The sequence below is a fragment of the Hyperolius riggenbachi genome, chromosome 2 (assembly GCF_040937935.1).
Source record: "Hyperolius riggenbachi isolate aHypRig1 chromosome 2, aHypRig1.pri, whole genome shotgun sequence".
In the NCBI taxonomy this organism is placed as follows: Eukaryota; Metazoa; Chordata; class Amphibia; order Anura; family Hyperoliidae; genus Hyperolius; species Hyperolius riggenbachi.
In genome coordinates, this window is record NC_090647.1 from 55702678 (window position 1) to 55726681 (window position 24004).

At 46.9% G+C, this 24004-nt stretch overlaps 1 protein-coding gene across 2 annotated transcripts in view; it reads right to left on the reverse strand.

Annotated features, from left to right (window-relative positions):
- SLC36A4 (solute carrier family 36 member 4) overlaps positions 1 to 24004 on the reverse strand; it is a 594695-nt gene that overhangs the window by 466237 nt on the left and 104454 nt on the right. For both annotated transcript variants that reach the window (XM_068264886.1, XM_068264887.1), the window contains exon 8: positions 13998 to 14096. In XM_068264886.1, the coding sequence (XP_068120987.1) occupies positions 13998 to 14096 (99 nt within the window). The remainder of the gene's footprint in view (positions 1 to 13997; positions 14097 to 24004) is intronic.

Sequence of the window (24004 nt, forward strand, 5' to 3'; positions counted from 1 at the left end):
ATAGCTTTAATAGAATATGATTATTTCTTCCTGTGATACAATGGCAGCAGCCATGTTGTTTGTACACATTACACAGAGGCAGGCTTATCTGCATCTTGAGCAAAAAAACCTAATCTAACCTCTTCCTCCCTCCTCCCCTCTGCCTCTGAAATCTCTGGCTAGTAATACCTCCCCCTCCTCCTGCCCAGACTGAGCTCCCATGAGCCCTTGTTACTGTCTGAAAGTGCCTTGGCTCTCTGAAAACCTGTGGGCGTTGCTTGTTTAGTTTATAGGGAATTTGAGTATTAAAACAAAAAAGTATTTGGCTTGAGGAATGCCCCATAAACAATAGGAAAGGAACAGAAATATGCAATGAGTAAAAGTTCATCTCGGATCCACTTTAAAGGAGAACTGTAGTCAGAGGTATATAGAGGCTGCCATATTGGTTTACTTTTAAGCAATACCAGTTGCCTGGCTGTCCTGCTGATCCTCTGCCTCTAATACTTTTAGCCCTAGACCAGGCATGGGCAAACTTGGCCCTCCAGCTGTTAAGGAACTACAAATCCCACAATGCATTTGCCTTTATGAGTCATGACTGTGGCTGTCAGACTCCTGCAATGCATTGTGGGACTTGTAGTTCCTCAACAGCTGGAGGGCCAGGTTTGCCCATGCCTGCCCTAGACCCTGAACAAGCATGCAGCAGATCAGGTGTTTCTGACATTTTTGTCAGATCTGACAAGATTAGCTGCATGCTTGTTTCTGGTGTGATTCACACTACTGCAAGCAGATAGCTCAACAGGGCTGCTAGGTAACTGGCATTGCTTAAAAAGAAATCAATATGGCAGCCGCCATATACCTCTCACTACTGTTCTCCTTTAAAAACTTTCTGAATCCAGGTTAATATATGGCAATACCATCATTTGGCACGTGGGGCTCCTGCTCCTGTCCAGAGATGGCAATTCAGCAGCTGCCAATCCCCGATAGTTATTTTAAACATTGCTCACAATGCTTCATTCTTCCAGTGGTTGTAACGCAATAACTCCGGGTCAGCGGCGGATGTTTGTCATTGTGCGCAGCCCATGCATTGTGTTCAAAGCCTTTACTTAGAACATCAAATAAATGCTTCTTGGAGATGGATTAAAAGTCAGCAGGGAGTCTGAGAATTCGGAATTACACACACCGCTACACAATACAGCACACCCCGGGCCTTGCAGCGCTTCAAAAGCGAAGGGCAAACAGACTGGAAAATGGAGCAAACTATCACAGGGAAAAAAGAATAAAGAACCTCTTTAAATTTCCTTTTTAAACCATCCAAGTTACATCTGGAGCCGTTCCTTGCAGCAAGTGTTCAGTGCAGGAATCAGGAGGCCCCAGAAACAGGCCGATTATCATTTGTAGAAAAATACAACCATTTATCACGGCCCGGAACAGACTGCAGGGCAATGGCAGCGCTGAACTACTCTTTCCGTGGAAGATTTTTGAACACAGCGATTTATTTCCATAGTGCCGGAGATTGTATAAGGAAGAGAAAAAAAAAAACAACTAGAGGTGCCCATACATCAGATGATGTGCGTGCAGATCGACCAAGAGACAGATATTCTCTCTGATCTGTTAACTGCACATACACCAGCAGACCAATTCCCGAGAGATTTCAGCATGAAAGAATTTGGGTACCGGCCTAGTGACGCCACTTTGCCACCCCCGGCCTTGTCCCCCAGGTGAAAATCTGACTTCAATCCAAATGCCACTAACCTCACCCCACCCCCCCCCCGATGCCTGTGCATGAATACTTTACCTGTCTGTGTCCACCACTGTATCTGACTCCACACACGCGCCCCACATGGTTGTCGGTATATTGCTTGTGGGTGCATGTCCTTTAAGGACCAGAGACTGCTGGTACCAAAGAATGTGTCTTTCCGACAAATCGCCGCATGGACTCACCGAATGCCCCTCTCTCTGCCGTTGCTATGACGGTAGAGCACTGTGAGCCAGTCAGGAGCTGATTTCATTGGCTTCTACCCCTGTCATCAATGTAAGCGAATGGGATTGGCTCACAGTGATCACAAGGTGAGGAGCCAATGAAATCAGCTCCTGAGCTCTGCTGTCACAGCGACTGCAGGGCGAGGGGCTTGCGATGGGGGAAGGGATTGGCGGGAGCGGCGGATCTGTGTGGCGTGGAAATTGAAATTTCGCCCTGGCAAGAATAAGCAGCAGCAAACGGCGTAGATTTCAATTATCGCGGTCTGGAAGCGGTTAAAAGTACTAGTAGACGCAAGTGCTTCTGAAGCCTGTCGAGGAGTACTAAAGGCACGGAATTCAACGTGGGATAGTGGTGGAAAGAGGGAAGGGAGAGAGGACCAGGAAGACTCTATGGGATGCAGAGTCTTCCCTCTACACAGGTGAGTATCTAACTCCTTTTTTATTTCAACTCGCTTCAAGTACCCCTGACCTATCTTGAACATTACACACTTGCAATGTTTTTTATTCCCTGTGCTGATATAAATCACCTTTAGCGCCCACCCCGTTCCCCCACTCTCCTCACCCGAAATATTCAACTGGAGCAGAACGTTGAGGATGGGCGGGGAGGAAGTGTCAGTACTTCCTCCTCTCTGCCCATCATCAGGCACTCCCCCTGCACTCGCCGCTATTAGTTCCTACCTGCACACGTGTGTGGTACTGAGGTAATTTAGCTCAGAACGATAGTGTACTAATACAGCTATTAGTACACTATCAATCCCAGCTCAATTACCTCAGGACCGCACCCAGCGCACTGGGCAGATAGAAACTAATAGCAGCGAGTGGAGGGGGCGGCCTGATGACGGGCAGAGAGGAGGAAGTACTGTCACTTCCTCCCCGCCCATCCTTGAGCTCTGCACCACGGCTTAGCAGAGCAGGGATGGGAGGGGGTGCTAAAGGGGATGGCTTGTGGTGTGACTAACGTCACAGCACAGATTATAAATAAAATGATTTGAATGCTTTTTTTTTTTTTTTTTTTTTATTATTATTAACGAGGTCAGGGGTACTTTCAGCATTGCTTTAAACTTTAAAGTTTAAAGTATCTGGTGAAGTTTCATTTGCAAAGGGGTTAATGTATCAGTTTGGGCCAGAGACAGTTGCAAAAACAAGACGTGGCCTGAGGCATTTGTCCCCTTCTTGCCGAGTTGTTTTTCAACACCGAGAAAGATGATTTATGAATCAGGCTAAATCCATCACACAATGTGCCTGTCCTGTGATGTCTGCTGTGTGTGGAAATTGATATATGTCCCCCCCTCAGTTCTCTTCTGTAGCAGATCATCACGCTGTCTGCTTGGAACTCTGATCTAACATGCACCTCAGGAACCACAGGGTTTGTAAAACGACACTCTTGCTTAAAGGGAACCCGAAATGAAAGTGATATGGAGGCTGCTATATTTATTTCCTTTTAAAGTAAACCTGTAATAAAAAAAGAGCCCCTCGGGGGGGGGTAATACATACATACAACTGCCGCTGCACACATGCGCAGTAACAACTCTCTCCGCTCGGGCTCCGGTGGAAATATCCGAGCCCAATCAGGTCAACTCTACTGATGGCGCTGACTAGGCTGCCTTGGCACACAGGGCTCTGTTGCCATTCTGTTTCTTTTCTCCCTTTCTCCTTTTTCTAGTGCTCGCTTTTAGTTTTGTGTTTTAGGTTTAGCTTAGCTTAGAGTTTTAGTTCTAGCTAGGGCTAGCGTGCAGAGCGCCCAGCGACTCTTCGAGCAAAGCCAGCTCGTAACAGAGGGTAGGGCCACCCACGTGGAGCAACGACCCACACAGGCACCAGTGCCTCAGCCCTGGACCGGGTCCACTGCAGGCACGCGGATCTGCTCCCTCGGCCGGTACCCCCAGAGCCCACGCGAGGAAACTCAAGCCGGCGGATGCCCAACATCGGCGGCCATATGCCCGCACCTTCAGCAGAACCGGCTCCCACCAGCAGGGCCCTGCGCCCAGACCGCAGCTGCCTCTGCCGGATCCACAGCGCAGAGCACAGCCGCAGACAGACGTCACCCCTCCAGTCTCGAGCGCAGTGCCCCTGGACTGCACCTCAGCCGAACATTGGGCCATCCTAACGGCCCTCTGCCACCCGCACTTCCCGCAACCCGCTAGTCCCAAGGCCATGGCCACAGCACTGCTCGGAGGCTGCTGAGCAGCACTGGAGGCTGCCCTGCACCAGGACTCTGATCCCACCCTCCACCTTCCACCAGGTGAGACCCCTATTGTTCTGTCCTCTGCCACATGGTATTGCAAGCCCCTTGTTGATGCTGCTGGGTGCTGGAGCCATATTTTGTATTTGTACAGGGTACAGCCTGGACAGGGTACAGCCTGTACAAGTACCAGGGCACTATCATTGCCTGCCCTGGGAAAGGTGTGTTCTACCTGGAGCTATGTGCACTGGCTGAGCACTGCTGATGTTGTTTTAGTCCGCCTTGTTCAGAAAATGGCCTTTCGCTGCCAGCTTGTGGACTGTATTACACCGCTACTGCACTACGGATGGCCTGTTATAGTGCCTGCGCCACACTGCTGAATGTCTGCTGCCACATCTGTGTTGCACTGCTGATGGACTGTTATTGCACATGCCCCTTACATCTGTGTCGCACTGCTGATGGACTGTTATTGCACATGCCCCTTACATCTGTGTCGCACTGCGGATGGGCTGTGATTGCACATGCCCCTTACATCTGTGTCGCACTGCGGATGGACTGTTATTGCACTCGCCTCTACATCTGTGTCACACTGCTGATGGACCGTTACTGCACATGCCCCTTACATCTGTGTCGCACTGCGGATGGGCTATGATTGCACATGCTTTTTGCATCTGTGTCACACTGCTGATGGACTGTTATTGCACTCGCCTCTTACATCTGTGTCACATGGCGGATGGACTGTTATTGCACTCGCCTCTTACATCTGTGTCACACTGCGGATGGACTGTTATTGCACTCGCCTCTACATCTGTGTCACACTGCTGATGGACCGTTACTGCACATGCCCCTTACATCTGTGTCGCACTGCGGATGGGCTATGATTGCACATGCTTTTTGCATCTGTGTCACACTGCTGATGGACTGTTATTGCACTCGCCTCTTACATCTGTGTCCCATGGCGGATGGACTGTTATTGCACATGTTGTTTTTACATCTATGTCTAACAGACGGCCTGTTAGCGCAATTCTGTGCGCACTAATACTATACTGGTGAACATTCCGTGTCGCACTGTGCTGGGCTACCATCCATGCCTCCAACGCTACTCCACCCCCCTCGTACCACCTACTCCAGAGCACAGCTACTCAGATGGGAACATATCTCAGCCCTACACCCAGGGGACAGGCTCCTGACCAACTCTGTTTGGAACCACGTCCAAGAAATCACCGCTTCTACGTCCTGGCCCCGCACCAACCATCGCCGCAGGGACTGTCGATCAGGTGTTCGGGCAAGGCTGAAGAGGAGAGGCCTGCGGTCATCCATCCCCGCGGTCCTCCTAGCAAACGTCCGCTCCCTCCCTAACAAGCTAGATGAACTGAGACTCCTCAGTGACAGGAGGGAACTTGGTAACAACACCCCAGTCTTTTGCTTTACCGAAACGTGGCTTCATGACGACATCCCTGAGAGTGCCCTCCAGCTCCCAGGCTTCAGCCTCATCTGAGCAGACTGTGACAGCACCCTCTCTGGGGAAAAGAAAAGGGGCGGCATCTGCTTCTACATCAGCTCCGCCTGGTGCTCAAACACCTCTGTACTGGCCAAGAAATGCACCTCAGATCTAGAACTCCTCCTCATCAATTGCAGGCCAACCTACTCGCCCAGGGATTTCTCCTCCTACGTCCTCACGGGGGTGTATATCCCTACTGATGCAGAGGTAAATGATGCCCTGCGTGATCTCAGTGATACCATCATGCAGTGGGAGACGGCCCTCCCGGACTCGGTGTTCATTATCTTGGGGGATTTCAACAAGGCCAACCTCCGAAATGAGCTGCCCTGCTTCCACCAGCACATCACCTGCCCCACCAGGAATGCCAACACCCTCGACCATTGCTACACGGTCCTGAAAGATGCATACAAAGCGACACCGTGGGCAGCACTAGGCTCATCTGACCACTGCAACATCCACCTGGTACCTACTTACAAAAGGCGCATGGAAACCTCAAAACCTGTCACCAGATCCTTCAAGGTGTGGTCAAGTGAGGTTAAACTACAACTTCAGGCCTGTTTTGACTGCACAGACTGGAAGGCTCAGGAATCGCCTAACCTGGACGAGTGGGCAGACAACGTATCCTCGTACATTGGCTTCTGCAAGAACTCCTGCATCCCTACAAAATCCTTCAAACTATATCCAAACGATAAACCGTGGTTCTCAAAAACACTACGACAACTGCGACGCAGCAAAGAAGCTGCACACAAGTCCGGCAACCAGGAGGACTACAAGAGGGCAAGAAACGACCTAAACAGAGAACTGAGGTCCGCAAAGAAGTGCTACGCGGAAAAGCTGGAACAGAACCTCTTCTCAAACGACTCACGAGCTGTATGGAAAGGGCTTAAGGCTGTCACCAACTACAAGCCTCCCCCTCAGCATGCTACACCCAGCACTGAGCTGGCAGAGAGTCTCAGCGACTTCTACTGCAGATTTGAGAACCAGCCAACACCTGCAGGACTCCCACAGCCGCCTGCACAATCCTCTGACATTGACGCCCTGGGCCCAAACTCACCCCTACCATCAGTGGGTGAGGCGGAGGTGCTGAAACACTTGCTAAGACTAAATGCTAGGAAAGCCTCTGGCCCGGACGGAGTGTCACCAGCCTGCCTGAAAACTTGCGCTCGTCAGCTTGCTCCCACCCTCTCTTCCATCTTCACGAGGTCCCTCCAGGGTGGCAAAGTACCCGCGTGCTTCAAGAGGTCCACAATTATCCCTGTCCCCAAAAAGCAGGGAATCCTCGACCTTAACAACTTCAGGCCCGTGGCACTTACATCCGTGATCATGAAAGCTTTTGAAAGCATGGTGCTCCCCCTCCTTAAGCACTCCACAGAGGGACTGCTAGACAGAACCAGTTCGCGTACAGAGCGAACAGGTCCACTGACGATGCCATTAACATCTGCTTGGAGCTGGTCTATGATCACCTGGACAGACCAGACTCCTACGCCAGGATCCTCCTACTGGACTTCAGCTCAGCATTCAATACCATCAGCCCCAAAATACTGCAAGACAATCTTGCCGCGATAGGGGTCCACCCCACCCTACGACTGTGGATCACGGACTTCCTCTCCAACAGGTCCCAGGTTGTTGGGCTGGGCACTATCTCCTCACAACATAGGATCACCAACACAGGAGCTCCACAAGGCTGCGTCCTGTCGCCGTTTCTGTTCTCTCTATATACGAACAACTGCAAATCCACGTCAGACTCTGTTAAAGTAATCAAATTCGCTAGAAGAGTGAGAGGTGAAGCGCTCAGCAACACTTACACGTGAATAAAATATTCTTGCAGGAACAGATATTAATTCTAACAAACCGATAAGCACTTGTTAGCACAGCACTAATCCAGTACGTATCACAATGCTAGATTGGCACCATTACACAGAGACATACAATAGGACATAAAGTGGAAAAAGTCCACCTGTGAAAAAGGTTTCCAAAAAAAAAAGGTAAAGATAAAAATTACAATGAATAATTAGTTCTCTGAACCATTGGCTGCCACCTGGATGCACAATCCACTTAAATTGGGTCCATGAAAAAGTTCCACAGCATAGATAAGTTCACAGTGCTTGGCTTTGAAATCCCCCTAATTATACCGATCCATACAAGTAGGCTGAAGTACTCTTACCATCAAAAATGGCTGATTGTATTACAGATCAGCAGACAGGGCATGCATGTATTTGTAGTCCCTTGAACTGGACTCCCCTTCTTCCTAAGTGAAGCTCAAACAAAAGGACAACATAGCGTAATCCCGTTTCAACATACGGATCAGAAACTACCACCAGTGCTCACAGCGTGCCTCCTCTAGTTTTAACACCACAGTGAACAATAGGAGAAATGCACGCTCGTCTATTACACTGGCTGATCCTGTGCTGACCAGCTATGCACGCTTTCTAATCAGAAGATTCTTCAGAACTGCATCCGGACCTTTAAAACTCAGAAGACAGTGCTCCCATAGCATAATTCCGTTTAATAATTTAAAAAGAATACAAAGTATTGCACTCACAAGTGTTAAAATTCTATGCGCATATAAAACATTAGGACGTCCTCACCGCCGCAGCCTTCATTGAGCGTCTCCTCACACCGCTGCTGAGACCCCGCCCTACCGGTTTCGTCATATGACTCATCAGGGGCATGTCCTCAGTCGGGTGAGGGGACGCTATATGCACGCTCTATGTAAATTACTAATTTACATAGAGCGTGCATATAGCGTCCCCTCACCCGACTGAGGACATGCCCCTGATGAGTCATATGACGAAACCGGTAGGGCGGGGTCTCAGCAGCGGTGTGAGGAGACGCTCAATGAAGGCTGCGGCGGTGAGGACGTCCTAATGTTTTATATGCGCATAGAATTTTAACACTTGTGAGTGCAATACTTTGTATTCTTTTTAAATTATTAAACGGAATTATGCTATGGGAGCACTGTCTTCTGAGTTTTAAAGGTCCGGATGCAGTTCTGAAGAATCTTCTGATTAGAAAGCGTGCATAGCTGGTCAGCACAGGATCAGCCAGTGTAATAGACGAGCGTGCATTTCTCCTATTGTTCACTGTGGTGTTAAAACTAGAGGAGGCACGCTGTGAGCACTGGTGGTAGTTTCTGATCCGTATGTTGAAACGGGATTACGCTATGTTGTCCTTTTGTTTGAGCTTCACTTAGGAAGAAGGGGAGTCCAGTTCAAGGGACTACAAATACATGCATGCCCTGTCTGCTGATCTGTAATACAATCAGCCATTTTTGATGGTAAGAGTACTTCAGCCTACTTGTATGGATCGGTATAATTAGGGGGATTTCAAAGCCAAGCACTGTGAACTTATCTATGCTGTGGAACTTTTTCATGGACCCAATTTAAGTGGATTGTGCATCCAGGTGGCAGCCAATGGTTCAGAGAACTAATTATTCATTGTAATTTTTATCTTTACCTTTTTTTTTTGGAAACCTTTTTCACAGGTGGACTTTTTCCACTTTATGTCCTATTGTATGTCTCTGTGTAATGGTGCCAATCTAGCATTGTGATACGTACTGGATTAGTGCTGTGCTAACAAGTGCTTATCGGTTTGTTAGAATTAATATCTGTTCCTGCAAGAATATTTTATTCACGTGTAAGTGTTGCTGAGCGCTTCACCTCTCCCTCTTCTATTGTTTAGGGGGGCTGACACCCTCTCAGGTGTAGCGATCCAGCACTTTAACACAATATAGTACTCAGTTGGCGTTGGGGGTTATATTAATCCGCGCTGTAGCTACACTAGTGAGGAGGATTAGTTTGGAGGAGCGCACAGGCCACTTATTTAAATCAAATTCGCTGACGACACGACCATTGTCGGTCTCATCACCAATAACGATGAGAAGGAGCAGCGCCACCAGGTCAAAGGTGTCTGTCACTGGTGCAGAGAGAACGGATTGGTCCTAAACACAGCGAAAACTGTGGAGATGATTGTTGATTTCATGAGATGCGCCTCCACCCCGCATCCAATCTGCATCGATGGCAAGGAGGTGGAAAAAGTCCCCAGCGTCCGTCTTCTGGGCACAACCATCTCAAATGACCTGCGGTGGAAGGCCACAACTGCCTCCACACAGAGGAAAGCCCAACAGCGACTGTTCTTTCTCCGCCAACTAAAAAAGTTTGGTATGGCCCAAAAACTTCTGACAAACTTCTACTCCGCTACAATCAAATCTGTCCTATGCTCTTCCATCCTGGTTTGGTACGCCAGCTCCTTTGCCAGCGACAGACTCAAACTGCAGAGGGTCATCAGATCAGTGGAGAGGATCATCGGGAGATCCCTTCCCTCACTGGACCTCCTTTACCACTCCAGGCTGTACTCCAGAGCATTAAAGATCACCAGCGATCCCTCACACCCAGGCCATCGCTTCTTTAGTCAGCTACCCTCGAGCCGGAGGCTCCGGTTCCGGTCCATCTTCACCAAGACCTCAAGGCATAAAAACAGTTTCTTTCCCTCGGCTGTCAACCTTCTGAACTCTCTCCACGTAACTGCCCATCCCCACACCATAACACCATGTCTACACTGAGGCACTCTGCACGTGGATAGACGGCGCCCTAGCTCAAGCTGACTTTTTTTGGGGGGGTGTTTTTTTTATTTTTGTGTTGCAACTATGTTCTGTTCCTTTCTGACTGCTTGACTTGTCCTGTATCTGTATCTATATCCTGTATCAGTACCCTGTACGTGCCAAGACCAATCCCAGGCACGACCCAGTCGTGCTTGGCGATAATAAAGATTCTGATTCTGAAAAGACGTTAATAAACTGCTTATTTGTGTTGTCTCCAGGAGAGAGCCCCAACTACAAGCCTGGGATTTGTATGCTTTGCTCTGCAGGCAGCATCTTTAACTTAATTGGTACTGTACTTAAGAGTTACTGTAGTGAGAGTAGAATGCAGCAAATGATTCAGGATACCCACTTTTACAGTAATTTCTGTGTTTTCAGTATTAAAAAACACTTCCTATATCTATATATTGCTGAATGTAGCCACCCTAGAGTACTGGGACAAAAAGAAGATGAATCTAGACCTCACATTTCCAAAAATACAAAATCTTTATTTGACAGCCATCAGTGTGACACACGATCACCACAATAAATAAAATCGTTTAAAAATCAGTTGATTGGACTGCACAAACTCTCACACCATCCATCCAAGGGGTTCCAACACACACACACAACTGCACTTGCATGCAACCTATAGACACAATTCAGCGAGTGCTACTTGAGGAAATGCTGCAGCTAGACTGCACATCAGGCTTGTTCAAAGAACTGCTCCTGGCCACAATGTAACAGTCTCTTCATGACTTTCAATAAACATCATCATTTATATGCTGGATACACACGGTTCGTTCCTGCACTCGATTCCCGTCGATGCGCCGCTCGATTCCCGTCTATTCGTTTATTTCCGATATGTCTGATTCGCGGTTCGATGGATCATTAGGTCGATTTGCCATACTTTACATGGCAATCGACATAAAAATCATCGAAATGCGCTCGGAAATGTTCGGGAATAATAGATTCGTCGGGAGTCGAGCCGCGCATTCGATGCGGGAACGAACCGTGTGTATTCAGTAATATGGATGTCACAGATCTTAGTTGATATGTCTGTGTGGTCCAAGACAGTTAATTCAAGCAGGCAGTAGATAGACCTTGCAGGCAAGCGGCAGGTTATTAGTGGCAAAAGCACATCAATCAGCTTGAATGTCCAGCTTTGGTTACCAGCATAGAAGCCAGATAGTTAATTTTAGCCATGCATCAATAGAAAGCTTGCAGTCTATTCAAAAAACATGCAGAGTTAGTGCTGCAGCACCTCAAAAAATGGCAAGTGATCATGAAGGTTGGCTGAGAGTGCTTGGCTGGGTTAAACGCCCCTGTTCTCCCGCCCACCGCAACTCCACCAGCTGCCCCAAGTGTCCTGAATGCGTACTCACGACCTGCACATGTCTCAGGTACTTGCGCAGGTTGAGGGGATCCCCTTACTCCGATGTCTGCGTTCTGTCCCGCGATCTACCCGCGCCCACGTGGCTAGTCGGCAGGGATCAGCAAGGGACCGCTTACAGGATAAGTTTGCCGTCCGTAGCTCCGCCTTCCCAATTACGCTTTTTTTTATAACATTGCATCATTCTCTAATAACTGCAGTTTCCACAATACACTCAGCATTTTAAATGATTTCACAGAGCAAGCTAGTGACCCTTTGAACTTTTCTGTGTAGAAAAACCATAAACAAAGAAGAAACAATGAGAGACAGTTGCGATAAGTGCTTCAAAAGACAGTGCTGTCCATGACTTTATAAAGTCGCAGAGCTCACAGAAGGTCTTTTGCACAAACAACAACTGAAGTTTCTTAAAGGGATACTGTAGGGGGGTTGGGGGAAAATGAGTTGAACTTACCCGAGGCTTCTAATGGTCCCCCACAGACATCCTGTGCCCGTGCAGCCACTCACCCATGCTCCAGCCCCGCCTCCGGTTCACTTCTGGAATTTCAGACTTTAAAGTCTGAAAACCACTGCGCCTGCGTTGCCGTGTTCTCGCTCCCGCTGATGTCACCAGGAGCATACTGCGCAGTCGCAGACCATACTGGGCCTCAGCAGCACGCTCCTGGTGACATCAGCGGGAGCGAGGACACGGCAACGCAGGCGCAGTGGATTTCAGACTTTAAAGTCTGAAATTTCAGAAGTGAACCGGAGTCGGGGCTGGAGCATCGGTGAGTGGCTGCACGGGCACAGGATGTCTGCGGGGGACCATTAGAAGCCCCGGGTAAGTTCAGCTCATTTTCCCCAGACCCCCTACAGTATCCCTTTAACTCTTCCTTTACTGGAAACAATATGAGACTCATATCTGTGCTAATAATGTTTTATTGCTTAGCAGTACTACACATACAAATCATTATATTAAAAGTTTATTTTCACTTTAGCATTTGAAAATAAGAAATATATCAATTTAAAGGATGGGAATAAAGTTTGGAGCCAGTTAAAAGGGACCCCGAGCAGTAGATAGAATAAAAATAATCCAGCTCACCGTAGGCCGCGAGGTCCTCCTGGCTCTTTTCCGTGTCCATATACTACAAGAAATCCTGCTTACTGATACAGTAAAACTTAACTTTTAATAAATATTAAAAATCGAGATATTTGGCTGTCTAATTGCTCAAAATAGCTTGCAAAAAGATGCTGGGCCTGTGCAGTCTAGCAATACATGGATAAAGAAGGAGTTGCCTTATCCCAGGTCCTCTAGCATCAAGAGATAAATATAAAAGTTACACACACCCCACCAAACAACCCAACATGTTTCACTCCATTAGCGGAGCTTTTTCAAGGGATAAAGTGCCAAAGATAAGTGCCAAAGTGATAAGGTGTAAAATTTACATTCTAAAACAACAAGTATAGCGACATAGCATATAAGCTCATAACATGATAGCAGCCAAACGATAATGGCAGAACATGGCTTCTTTTATACTCGCCCAGGGGGTGGGAATGACCAGCCACTCCCCTGGGTTCATCCTTTCCGTGTCCCTCCGGCGGCTCCCGTTACCGGCGACACCCGTGCCGGTTGTTGGGCTGGCTGTTCCTGGATCTTGACGCATGGTGTCATAACGCCGCCCGCTACGCATCATCACGCCGGCCGGCGTAGCAGTCCTGCACATGTGCGGTTTTCTAATTCTGAACCGCGCATGCACAGGATTGTCACGCCGGCCGGCGTGATGATGCGTAGCGGCCGGCGTGATGACACCATGCATCAAGTAAGAGCCTGCCCGACATCCGGCCCGGGTGTCGCCGGGACACAGAAAAGAGCCAGGACGACGCCAGGGAACCTTGCAGCCTACAGTGGGCTGGAGGTAGCCCCAGGTAAGTGACATTTTTTATTCTATCTACTGCTCAGAGTCCCTTTAACACATTTTTCAGTAGAAAAATACATATATTTACATAAATCTGTAAATCAGTCCTGAAAGAGGGAGAAATGAAAGAAAGGGACAAAGGAATTTGCTTTCCAAAGAGGGACTGTCCCTCTGAAAAAGAGACAGTTAGGAACTATGCTATGCAGAATTCTCCCAGAGTATTTTCGGAGACCAGGTATTGTTTTTACTGCCTTTGGAATTCTTAGAAGCAAACATTCCGCAGAGCTGCACCCGACAGGACTAAAGATGTCGCAAACCGGTGATACATTTCAGAATGTAAATCAGGGAAAGGAAAGATTTTACGATGAGCAAACACTGACAAAATAATTTGTAAATGAATATAAAAAAAAAAATAATTTTATTTATTTATTACAGTATTTTCATTACAGTTCCTCTTTGAGACATCTGTTTTTAGAAATGAAAGTGAACCTTACCACTCCTATCCCTTCAAAGGCAAAAACAGCAGTTCCAAAAAAGAGTGGATATTTCTTCCAACTGGATGTCAGTGGTAGAGTGCGAGGATCAGAGAGATTCTGGGTGGAAAGAAAAAAATAAATAAATTAAAAAGAGAAATGTTTCTCTACTGCTGTTGAAAATATCTGTGTGAGCTAAATTTAATGACATCCCTGCATTACAGTGACAACCAATGTGTTACATGAGGAGGCGGGACTTACAGTATGCAGGAAAAAGGAGGTGGGCAACTACATGAATTTGACTCTACTGTGTAGTACAGCTAAGAAATAAAATATTAGTAGTACATATATGAGTCTAATACCGTTACCAGTACACGTAGCAGTTACCAGTTATTTATGCAAAAGGGCTTCTCTGAGCTCTCCGACCTAATTTGGGTGGCTGTTTTTTTTCAATTGAGATAGGAATTGTTTGGGAAGTGCTGTTAAGTACAGGTGTATACATTTGACTGCAAATCTGTTTGTTTACTGTTATCAAATTCCTTTCACACTTTCCTGACGCTGATTAGCTGGATTGTGACTGGCCAGTGAACCGTGAGAGGAGCGGGGATTCCCTCCAACTCCATCTGTTAACCCTATGTGTAAGAGGAAGCTCTTAGCAGCTGCCCATCTCTGAGAGCTGTCTGCAGAAAGCAGAGGAAATGTATCTTATGTGCAACATAAACATTTGTAATAGTGTGTGAAACCTGATACCAGAACCATTGCATATAACTCTGCTTCAATATTACACTGTTCTTAGCATGTCAGACTGCAGAGACTCACCTATGCAAATGAGACATTCCAAACAGCTAAAATCTACACACAATGAATTACAGCTTTTGCCTCTGTTATTTAACATTAAAAGTAGGAAAATGTTTACACAGCTACTTAGACATTATTTGTACAGTGTTATTTTAGAACACTTGGTTTAATAGTGTTCCTTTAAGATAAGATACTGCAGGGAAGCAGAAAGAGTCATTAGCTCTGCTTATTTTATAGTTTAAAACACAGTGTCATTTTTAATTGCAAATATGACAGAATTATGCAATATTATAAAATTAAAAAAAAAAAATTGAACTATGAGATTATTTTCTTTGCTACTAGTGTTATATTAAATTATCAGTACTACACATACAAATCATTACATCATAAGTTTTTTTTTCACTTCAGTGTCACTTTAACTCTGGTTACTGATTTAAAGGAAAATAGATTACATGAAATGTTAAAGTGGGATATGACATGACATTCAATAAAAATAACGGTCCCGTATCTGCTCAAGAACGCTCCCGTATCTGCTCAAGAACGCTACTCTGGACCGACTGGACCATCTCCAGTTCGCATACAGAGCAAACAGGTCCACTGATGATGCTATTAACATCGGCCTGGAGTTTATCACTGACCACCTAGACAGGCCGGACTCATACGCTAGAATTCTTCTCCTGGAGCTCAGAGTCCATCCTATTCCCCATCATGGACTTTCTCTCGAACAGGTCCCAGGTTGTTAACCTCCTTGGCGGGTAATTTTTTCTGCAAAAATTGCAGAATTCCAATTTTTTTTATTTTTTTTTTTAAAGTTTCATGTAAAGCTACCAGAGTGGTAGCTACATGAAACACCACTAGAGGGCGCATGTGGCCCTCTAGTCCGATCGCCGCCGGCAACAATAGCAAACAGGGGAACGCGTATACAACGCGTTCCCCTGTTTGGCTTCTCCTGTCGCCATGGCGACGATCGGGATGACGTCATGGACGTCAGCCGACGTCCTGACGTCAGGGACACACGATCCAGCCCATAGCGCTGCCCGGAACTCATTGATCCGGGCAGCGCAGGGCTCTGGCGGGGGGGGGGGCCCTCTTCAGCCGCTGCGTGCGGCCGATCGCCGCAGAGCGGCGGCGATCAAGCTGTGCGCGCGGCTAGCAAAGTGCTGGCTGCGCGCACAGCAATTTACAAAATGAAAATCGCCCCACCAGGGGCTGAGATCTCCCCCTGCGCGGCATAGCCCGAGCTCAGCTCGGGCTTACCGCCAGGGAGGTTAAACTGGGCGACATATCCTCCCGACCCAGAGTGACCAACATTGGAGCCCCTTAGGGCTGCATCCTGTCACCAATTCTGTTACCAATTCTTTACACGAACAACTGCACATCCACAGTGGACTCTATCAAAATCCATCAAATTTGCGGACGATACCACAATTGTTGGCCTTGTTAGTGAGAACAACAAGCAGGCTTACCACCAGGAGGTAGACAGAATCTGCAAGTGGTGTAGAGAGAATAGGCTAGTTCTTAAAGAGTAACTGTCAGGCTGCAGAAGCTAATTTAAACCTCTATTCTTCTGTGTTAAACAGTTTAGAAGGAAGCCAAAAAGGCATTACTGAAGATAAAAATCTCTCTTACCTTTGATGTGTGCTTATCAGCAAAGCTGTTAGACCCAAGCAGGACGCAAGCCGCATACCATACTGCAAAGCATTCTGGGGCCCTCCCCTTGGCTGCTAATGAGACGTTACAGGATCGAGTTTCAGCAGCTTGTAATCAGTCCAGCGCGTAGCACTGATAAATCTCCGGGCAGAGTACACTGCAGGAGCACGCTATTGTTCCTAGCCACATGGCTAATTAATATTCACTGCACACTGTGTTATTCAGTACGAGGTTTTCTGTGATCAGGAAGCAGGCAGGACATGACGACACATTTGGCTTCATAGAAGACAGACAAACATGGAACCTGCCATGAGCTGTCAGGAGCATCAATCTCTGCATATACTATATAAAAATACTGTGAAATCCAAACGTGGACAGTGAAATGCATATGTAATGTAAGTACAGCCAATCTTTAGCTACTGATATATGTGTTCATTTTCTCTGAGACCTTATACCTAACAGCTCCTCTTTAACACAGCCAAAACCGTGGAGAAGGTGATTGATTTCAGGAAGCATGCCAGTACCCTCCTCCCCCTCCCTCCCCCCCCCTTAATATACATTAAGGGCACCGAAGTCGCTAGGGTTCCAGGCGTCCGCCTTCTGGACACAACCATCTCTGATGACTTGACCTGGAGGGCAAACGCCACTGCAACTCAGAAGAAGGCACATCAAAGACTCTTCTTCCTTCAACAACTAAAGAAAATTGGTATGGCCCAAGAACTCCTGAGGTCCTTCTACTCTGCCACAATCGAGTCAGTCCTCTGCTCATCCATCCTGGTCTGGTTAGCTAGCTGCACTGCCAGCGACAGATATAAACTCCAGAGGGTCATCAGCTCAGTGGAGAAGATTATTGGGAAACCGCTCCCGCTCTAGATCTCATCTACAACACCAGACTGCACTCTAGAGCAATGAAAATTGTAGGCGATCCCTTTCACCCTGGTCATCGTTTTTTCAGTCGACTCAAAGTGGGCTGGAGGTTCCGGTCCATCCCTGCTAAGACTACGAGGCGTATGAAAACTTTTTTTCCCTACAGCCATCAGACTCTTGAACTCTGCCCATTCCACTGATCCCCCCTGTGCGTACATCAAAAAAGGGCGTCGGGAAAAAAGGGCGCGTGGTGTAAACGATAAACAGTATTATTGTTTATAGAAATATTGTGTAGAATTTCATTTACAAATAGTGATTTAAGAATTTATAAATCACTAAATAATGTGTATGAGATCGGCAATTCTTAAAACGTTAATCTTCCCTGTTTGTAAACTGAAACTTATATTTTTGTTTATTAAAAACCCTCCCTGTACCTATCCCTAACCCCTAGACCCCCTGTTGGTGCCTAAACCTAAGACCCCCCTGTTGGTGCCTAAACCTAAGACCCCCCTGTTGGTGCCTAAACCTAAGACCCCCCTGTTGGTGCCTAAACCTAAGACCCCCCTGTTGGTGCCTAAACCTAGGACCCCCCTGTTGGTGCCTAAACCTAGGACCCCCCTGTTGGTGCCTAAACCTAAGACCCCCCTGTTGGTGCCTAAACCTAAGACCCCCCTGTTGGTGCCTAAACCTAAGACCCCCCTGTTGGTGCCTAAACCTAAGACCCCCCTGTTGGTGCCTAAACCTAAGACCCCCAGTTGGTGCCTAAACCTAAGACCCCCCAGTTGGTGCCTAAACCTAAGACCCCCCTGTTGATGCCTAAACCTAAGACCCCCCTGGTGGTGCCTAAACCTAAGACCCCCCTGGTGGTGCCTAAACCTAAGACCCCCTATGGATAATAATGTTTTACAGACATTAATAAATAAAAAATGTAAATAAAAAAATGTAAATTATTTTTTTGGGTGGATAATAATGTTTTAGAAATGTTTTAGAAATAGTGATTTAGTATCTTCATAAACGTTATTCGTCACGGGCTCATTTTGTAAAGTTAAATCATCACAAACATAGTTATAAATCCTTAAAAATCTCCGGGCGCCGTTTGTTAAAACTTTAATAATCTCCGGCGCCTTTTTTTCCCTGTTAGGCGCCCATTAAACGATATTTATAATGGAAGTGAATGGGGCGCCCTTTTTGTCCACTTGTCTCATGCGCCCAAATCTACTGCTTCCCCCCCCTGTAGCCATCTGCAGACTAATATCTGACTTCGGCTGCGGCAGCTCTGTTTACTGCCATGCTTTGGGTCGTACTAGAGTTATCTTTGTTACACGCGGCTGCACCTGCTAGACCCGCAATGCTCTACTTCAAATGTTGTATTACTCCTGTTCTGTTGTATTGCTCTTGTTCTGTTGCATTACTCTTGTTTTGTTGTATTACTGTTCTGTGCCAATCAATGTGCCAAATCAAATTCCGGGCACGGCCCCAGAGCCGGCCTTTGGGGGGGGCAAGTGGGGCAATCGCCCCAGGCCCCGCATCTGGAGAGGCCCCGCGCTGCCACATACAACCAACGCCAGTCTGCCTATGAGGCAGCTTGACGCGGCTTCAGCCTTCGCAGCTTCAGGCGACAACAGGCAGAGAACGGAAATAAGAGAGTGAGTCTACCCAGCATGCCCTTCCTGCCGGACACTTGGGACTTGCTTTGCAGGGCTTAATTGCTGTGGCTGGCTGTTAGATGGCAAAGGCTCCAGCACGGCAGCACCCCTGCCTGCACAGAGACAGCCAGCCAGTAAGGAGAGAGCAGCGGCTCTTTTGAAATAGTAAAAGGTGCGGAGGATTCCAGTCCTGCCTGCCGCTTTCCTTCGTTTCTCCAGTCCCCACTCCTAGCCTCCTCTTGAAGATTGGGGACAGGTACAGGAACACTGGCCATGCAGAGATCACAGACAGACACTCTCCCATCTGTCCGTGCAGACATCAGCTACAGGCTGTCTCCCCTTGGTAAGCGGACACCTTCTCTCTCTCTCTCCTATGCATTTGTCTCCTGTGCCAGCCCTGATAACACTAGCAGTGTGTGTAACCCTTTCACTGCTGGTGTTGAATTAGCTTATTACAGCCCTAAAGGTGGCCATACACTGGTCGATTTGCCATCAGATCGACCAACAGACAGATCCCTCTCTGATCGAATCTGATCAGATAGGGATCGTATGACTGCCTTTACTGCAAACAGATTGTGAATCGATTTCACTATGAAACCGATACACCATCTGCTGAGCTGCCGCCTGTCCCCCCCCCCTCCCCGGCATACATTACCTGAGGCGGGCTCCCGGGCGTGATGTCCCTGTCATGTGGCACCTCCGGCATCCGCATATAACTTACGCTATCACACCAGTGACAGCGGAAGTTCAAATAGAGCGCCCTCTATTTGTACTTCCGCTGTTACTAGCGTGACAGCGGAAGTTATACGAGGATGCGGGAGGTGCCATGACGGGAGCAGTGACGGACGGGATGCCCGGGAGCCCGCCTCAGGTAATGTATACCTACGTCGAAAGGCCCCGAATCGTATGCTGCAAGCGACGCGCTCCCCACCCGCCGGCGATCGACGGTAATTTCCCGCACGGCGCGATCGACGGACCGATTGATATCATGAGGAAATCAATCGGTCGGGTGCGTTTAGCGCGAACTATTTGACAGCAGATTCGATCCCAGTGATCAAATCTGCTGTCGATCGGCGGGAAATCGGGCCAGTGTATGGCCAGCTTTACTCTTTGTATTTAAGTCTTGCATATATACATATATTTTCTTAATAGCAATTAACACTAAGCACTTTACTTGTACCAGAGACATGAGAACAACATTTTTTATAAATACCTGGGGCTTCCTCCAGCCCCATGCGCACGGATCGCTCCTACGCCACCGTCCTCCGCTGCCAGCAGCTCCGGTACTGGTCCCGTAACTTCCTCCAGTCGCGGCCAAGAAAAGTGCGCTCTCTACGTATCTCTCCGGCGGCAGTGCAGTGGACAGTGACTTGGCGAGTCGCCCGACTGAAAGAGGGGCGCTGCGGGGGATGGGAGGTTCGCTGAGCGATCATCGTTCAATGACAGTGCAGGCACAGGTTAGCTGCAGGGGGCGTGTGGAAGCCCCAGGTAAGTTAAGGTGGGTACACACGCCAGATAAAAGTCTTTGGAAAATGAAAGATCACAGACCAATTTTACCCCCTTTCATGTAGTATGAGAGCCATACTCTACACAGTCTATTCTGTGGAGCTGAACTCCCCATCAGATAAAAATGTTTGCAAGATGCTGCACACAAAGATGCTGTACACATGCAACAGATCAGTATCTGCAAAAGATCTGTTCCTGCAAAAGATCCGTTCCTGCAAAATGCATTCATAGTCTATGACATCTGCAGATCCCATACACACCTTGTTTAATGGACATTCATCTGCAGATCAGACAATTATCTGCCGATCTGAAGATCCAACCTGGTGGATCTGATCTACAGATAATTGTCCGTTAAACAAGTTGTGTATGAGATCTGCAGATATCATAGACTATGAATGCGTTTTGCAGGAATGGATCTTTTGCAGGAACAGATCTTTTGCAGATACTGATCTGTTGTATGTGTACAGCATCTGTGTGTGCAGCATCTTGCAAAGATTTTTATCTGATGAGGAGTGCAGCTCCATAGAATAGACTGTGTAGAGTATGGCTCTCATACTACATGAAAGGGGGTAAAATTGGTCTGTGATCTTTCATTTTCCAAAGACTTTTATCTGACGTGTGTTCCCACCTTTAGACTCATGTTTTTTTTTTTTACTTATATTAAGGTTCCCTTTAAAAGGCCATGAGTGTAGTGGTACGGTATATGGCCTACACTTATGGCTCTAGGCCCCGCATACAGCACTTGTCCCAGGCCCCGCGTAGTCTAAGGCCGCCTCTGCACGGCCCCAACCGTCCATGGCGAAATAAACGAATTCTGATTTTCCTCTTGTCGTCTCTGGTACACTTTAACCAGTTCGCATTCAGTCGTTTTTCGCTTCATGCATCCGAACAATGTTCACCTCCCATTCATTAGCCTATAACTTTATTACTACTTATCACAATGAACTGATCTATATCTTGTTTTTTCCACCACCAATTAGGCTTTCTTTGGGGGGTACATTTTACTAAGAGCCACTTTACTGTAAATGCATTTTAAAAGGAAGAATAAGAAAAAAACGGAAACAAATCATTATTTCTCACTTTTCGGCAATTATAGTTTTAAAATAATACATGCCTCTATAATTAAAACCCACGTATTGTATATGCCCATTTGTCCCGGGTATTACACCATTTAAATTATGTCCCTATCACAATGTATGGCGACAATATTTTATTTGGAAATAAAAGTGCATTTTTTCCGTTTTGCATTCATCACTATTTACAAGCTTATAATAAAAAAAAAAAAAGAAATATTTCATCTTTACATATATATTTAAAAAGTTTAGACCCTTAGGTAAATATTTGTGTTTTTTTTTTTTTTTTATTGTAATGTTTTTTTGTTTTTTTTAATTAAACATTTTATGTGGGTATTTTTGGGAGGGTGGGATTGAAATTGTATTTTTTTTTTGTAAATATATGTGTATTTTTATTTATATTTAACATTTAGATGTAGTTTACTTTTTGGCCACAAGATGGCAGCCATGAGTTGTTTACAGTGACGTCACTCTAAGCGTACCACGTACGCTTAGAGCGACATAGGAAGCAGAAAAAGCGTAGCTTCCGAGAGAAGCTGTCGCTTTTTCTGCGGGGGAGAGGAATCAGTGATCGGGCACCGTTGCCCGATTCACTGATTCACTGGCTAACAAACCGCCGGCCGGGAGCGCGCGTGCACGCGCGCGATCGGCCGCGTGGACGCGCAGGAGCGCACATGGCTTCCTGGACGTGAGTTTCACGTCCAGGAATGTCAAATAGTTAAAGGCCAATTCACAAAAAGTTTCTGTTTACATAAAACTGAAACTTTCTCTACAGAGCTAACACAATAAGCAGCTCACAGCACTCACACTCTTTCCGTGGCTTAAAGGACAACTGTAGTGAGAGGGATATGGAGGCGGACATTTATATCCTTTTAAAGAGGTTCTGTGGTATTCTACAAATCAAACAAGCTGAAACTTACCTGGGGCTTCTATCGGCTCCCAGCAGCGCTAATGTCCCACGCCATCCTTTCCCAATGCTCTGTTCTCCGCCGCCGGTCCCGGGGCAATCACGCATGTGATTACACTGAGGCTACAACGCTCGCCCCTGCGCGCATCATCAGGCGCTTACAGTACAAGAATACTTCATACTGCGCCTGCGCAGTAAGATCCCAATTATTATTCGTCTGTTTAGAAGGCTGTTAAACCCGGGACCGGCAGCGGGAACAGGAGATCAGAGGAGGACGGCGCGGGACATTACCGCTGCAGGGGGACGATAGAAGTGCTAGGTAAGTGTCGGCTTGTTTGATTTGTAGAATACCACAGAACCCCTTTAAGCAACACTAACTGCCTGGCAGTCCCCCTGATCCTCTGCCTGTAATACTTTTAACCAACAGAATCAGGTTTATTTGCCAAGTACAGAGGGTCTGTACATGGAATTATTTTTTGGCACAGACAGGCTCAGTAATAGTACAACAAAAACACAAACTATAGTGGTACAACAAAACACACAAAAATATACACTAGTTGCGGTGTTGCGCCCAATCTCTATATTCAGCAGCTGAGTCTGATACAGTGGGTTCCCCAATCCCACAACAAACATAAAAATAGTAATACAAAATATCAGACTGCGCTAAAAAATTTCTTTATTAATTGTGTAAGGAGCCACTCCTGTACAGATAACAATCTCTGCAACTATTACCTTAGAGATGAGATAAGACTGGGCGGTAAATTTCTCACATTAAAACAAAATCTAAAAAATAAAAAATCAAAATCAAAAAAATAAAATACTAGACAATAGACTAAAAGTCCAGGGATTAGTGGCTCCCTCGGAGTAAATACGTGTTAGTCCCCAATTAGTATTGCTGCTGGGCTTAGTATGACTATATAACAGTTAAATGCCCATTTACATAGAAGTTAATTAGTGCTATAGATATTCACTAAAAGACCAAGGATCAGTGTCCTCTTCAACAGAAATATTGGTTAGTATCAAAAAATTCAAATTTGCATAAGCGGTTACATGCCAGTGAACCTTCATAGAAGTGTTGGTGCTGCTGGATAGTGTTTAATGTCCAAGCACTAGTATCCTCATATCCTGCTTAGAAGATCTCCTGTTGATAGAAACTACTGTATATGTATGTCTTGCGTCATGCGGATGCGCTTTACGGCTCTTTACGACGGGGAATGCGGAAGAAGAGGACGCTTTGCCGAAGGACGACTGGCAGTCGGCCGAAAACAAAACTTAGCCGCGGAGGGAGACCGGGGGGCACCGAAGGACCAACGCGGGCACAGGACGGCTGCAGGAGGCTTGGGATAGCCCCAGGTAAGTGAATTTTTTTGGGGGGCCCACAGTTAAGGTTCCCTTTAAGCGCAGTCTGATATTTTGTATTACAACAAAAATATACAGTGGTGAGGCGTAGACAGTTGTCTATGATGGTAAAGTCCAGGAGGAGAATCCTGGCATAGGTGTTAGGCCTGTCTAGGTGTTTCAGAATGTGCTCTTGACTCTGAACAAGGATGCAGATCAGACGTTTCTGACTGAAGTCTGACT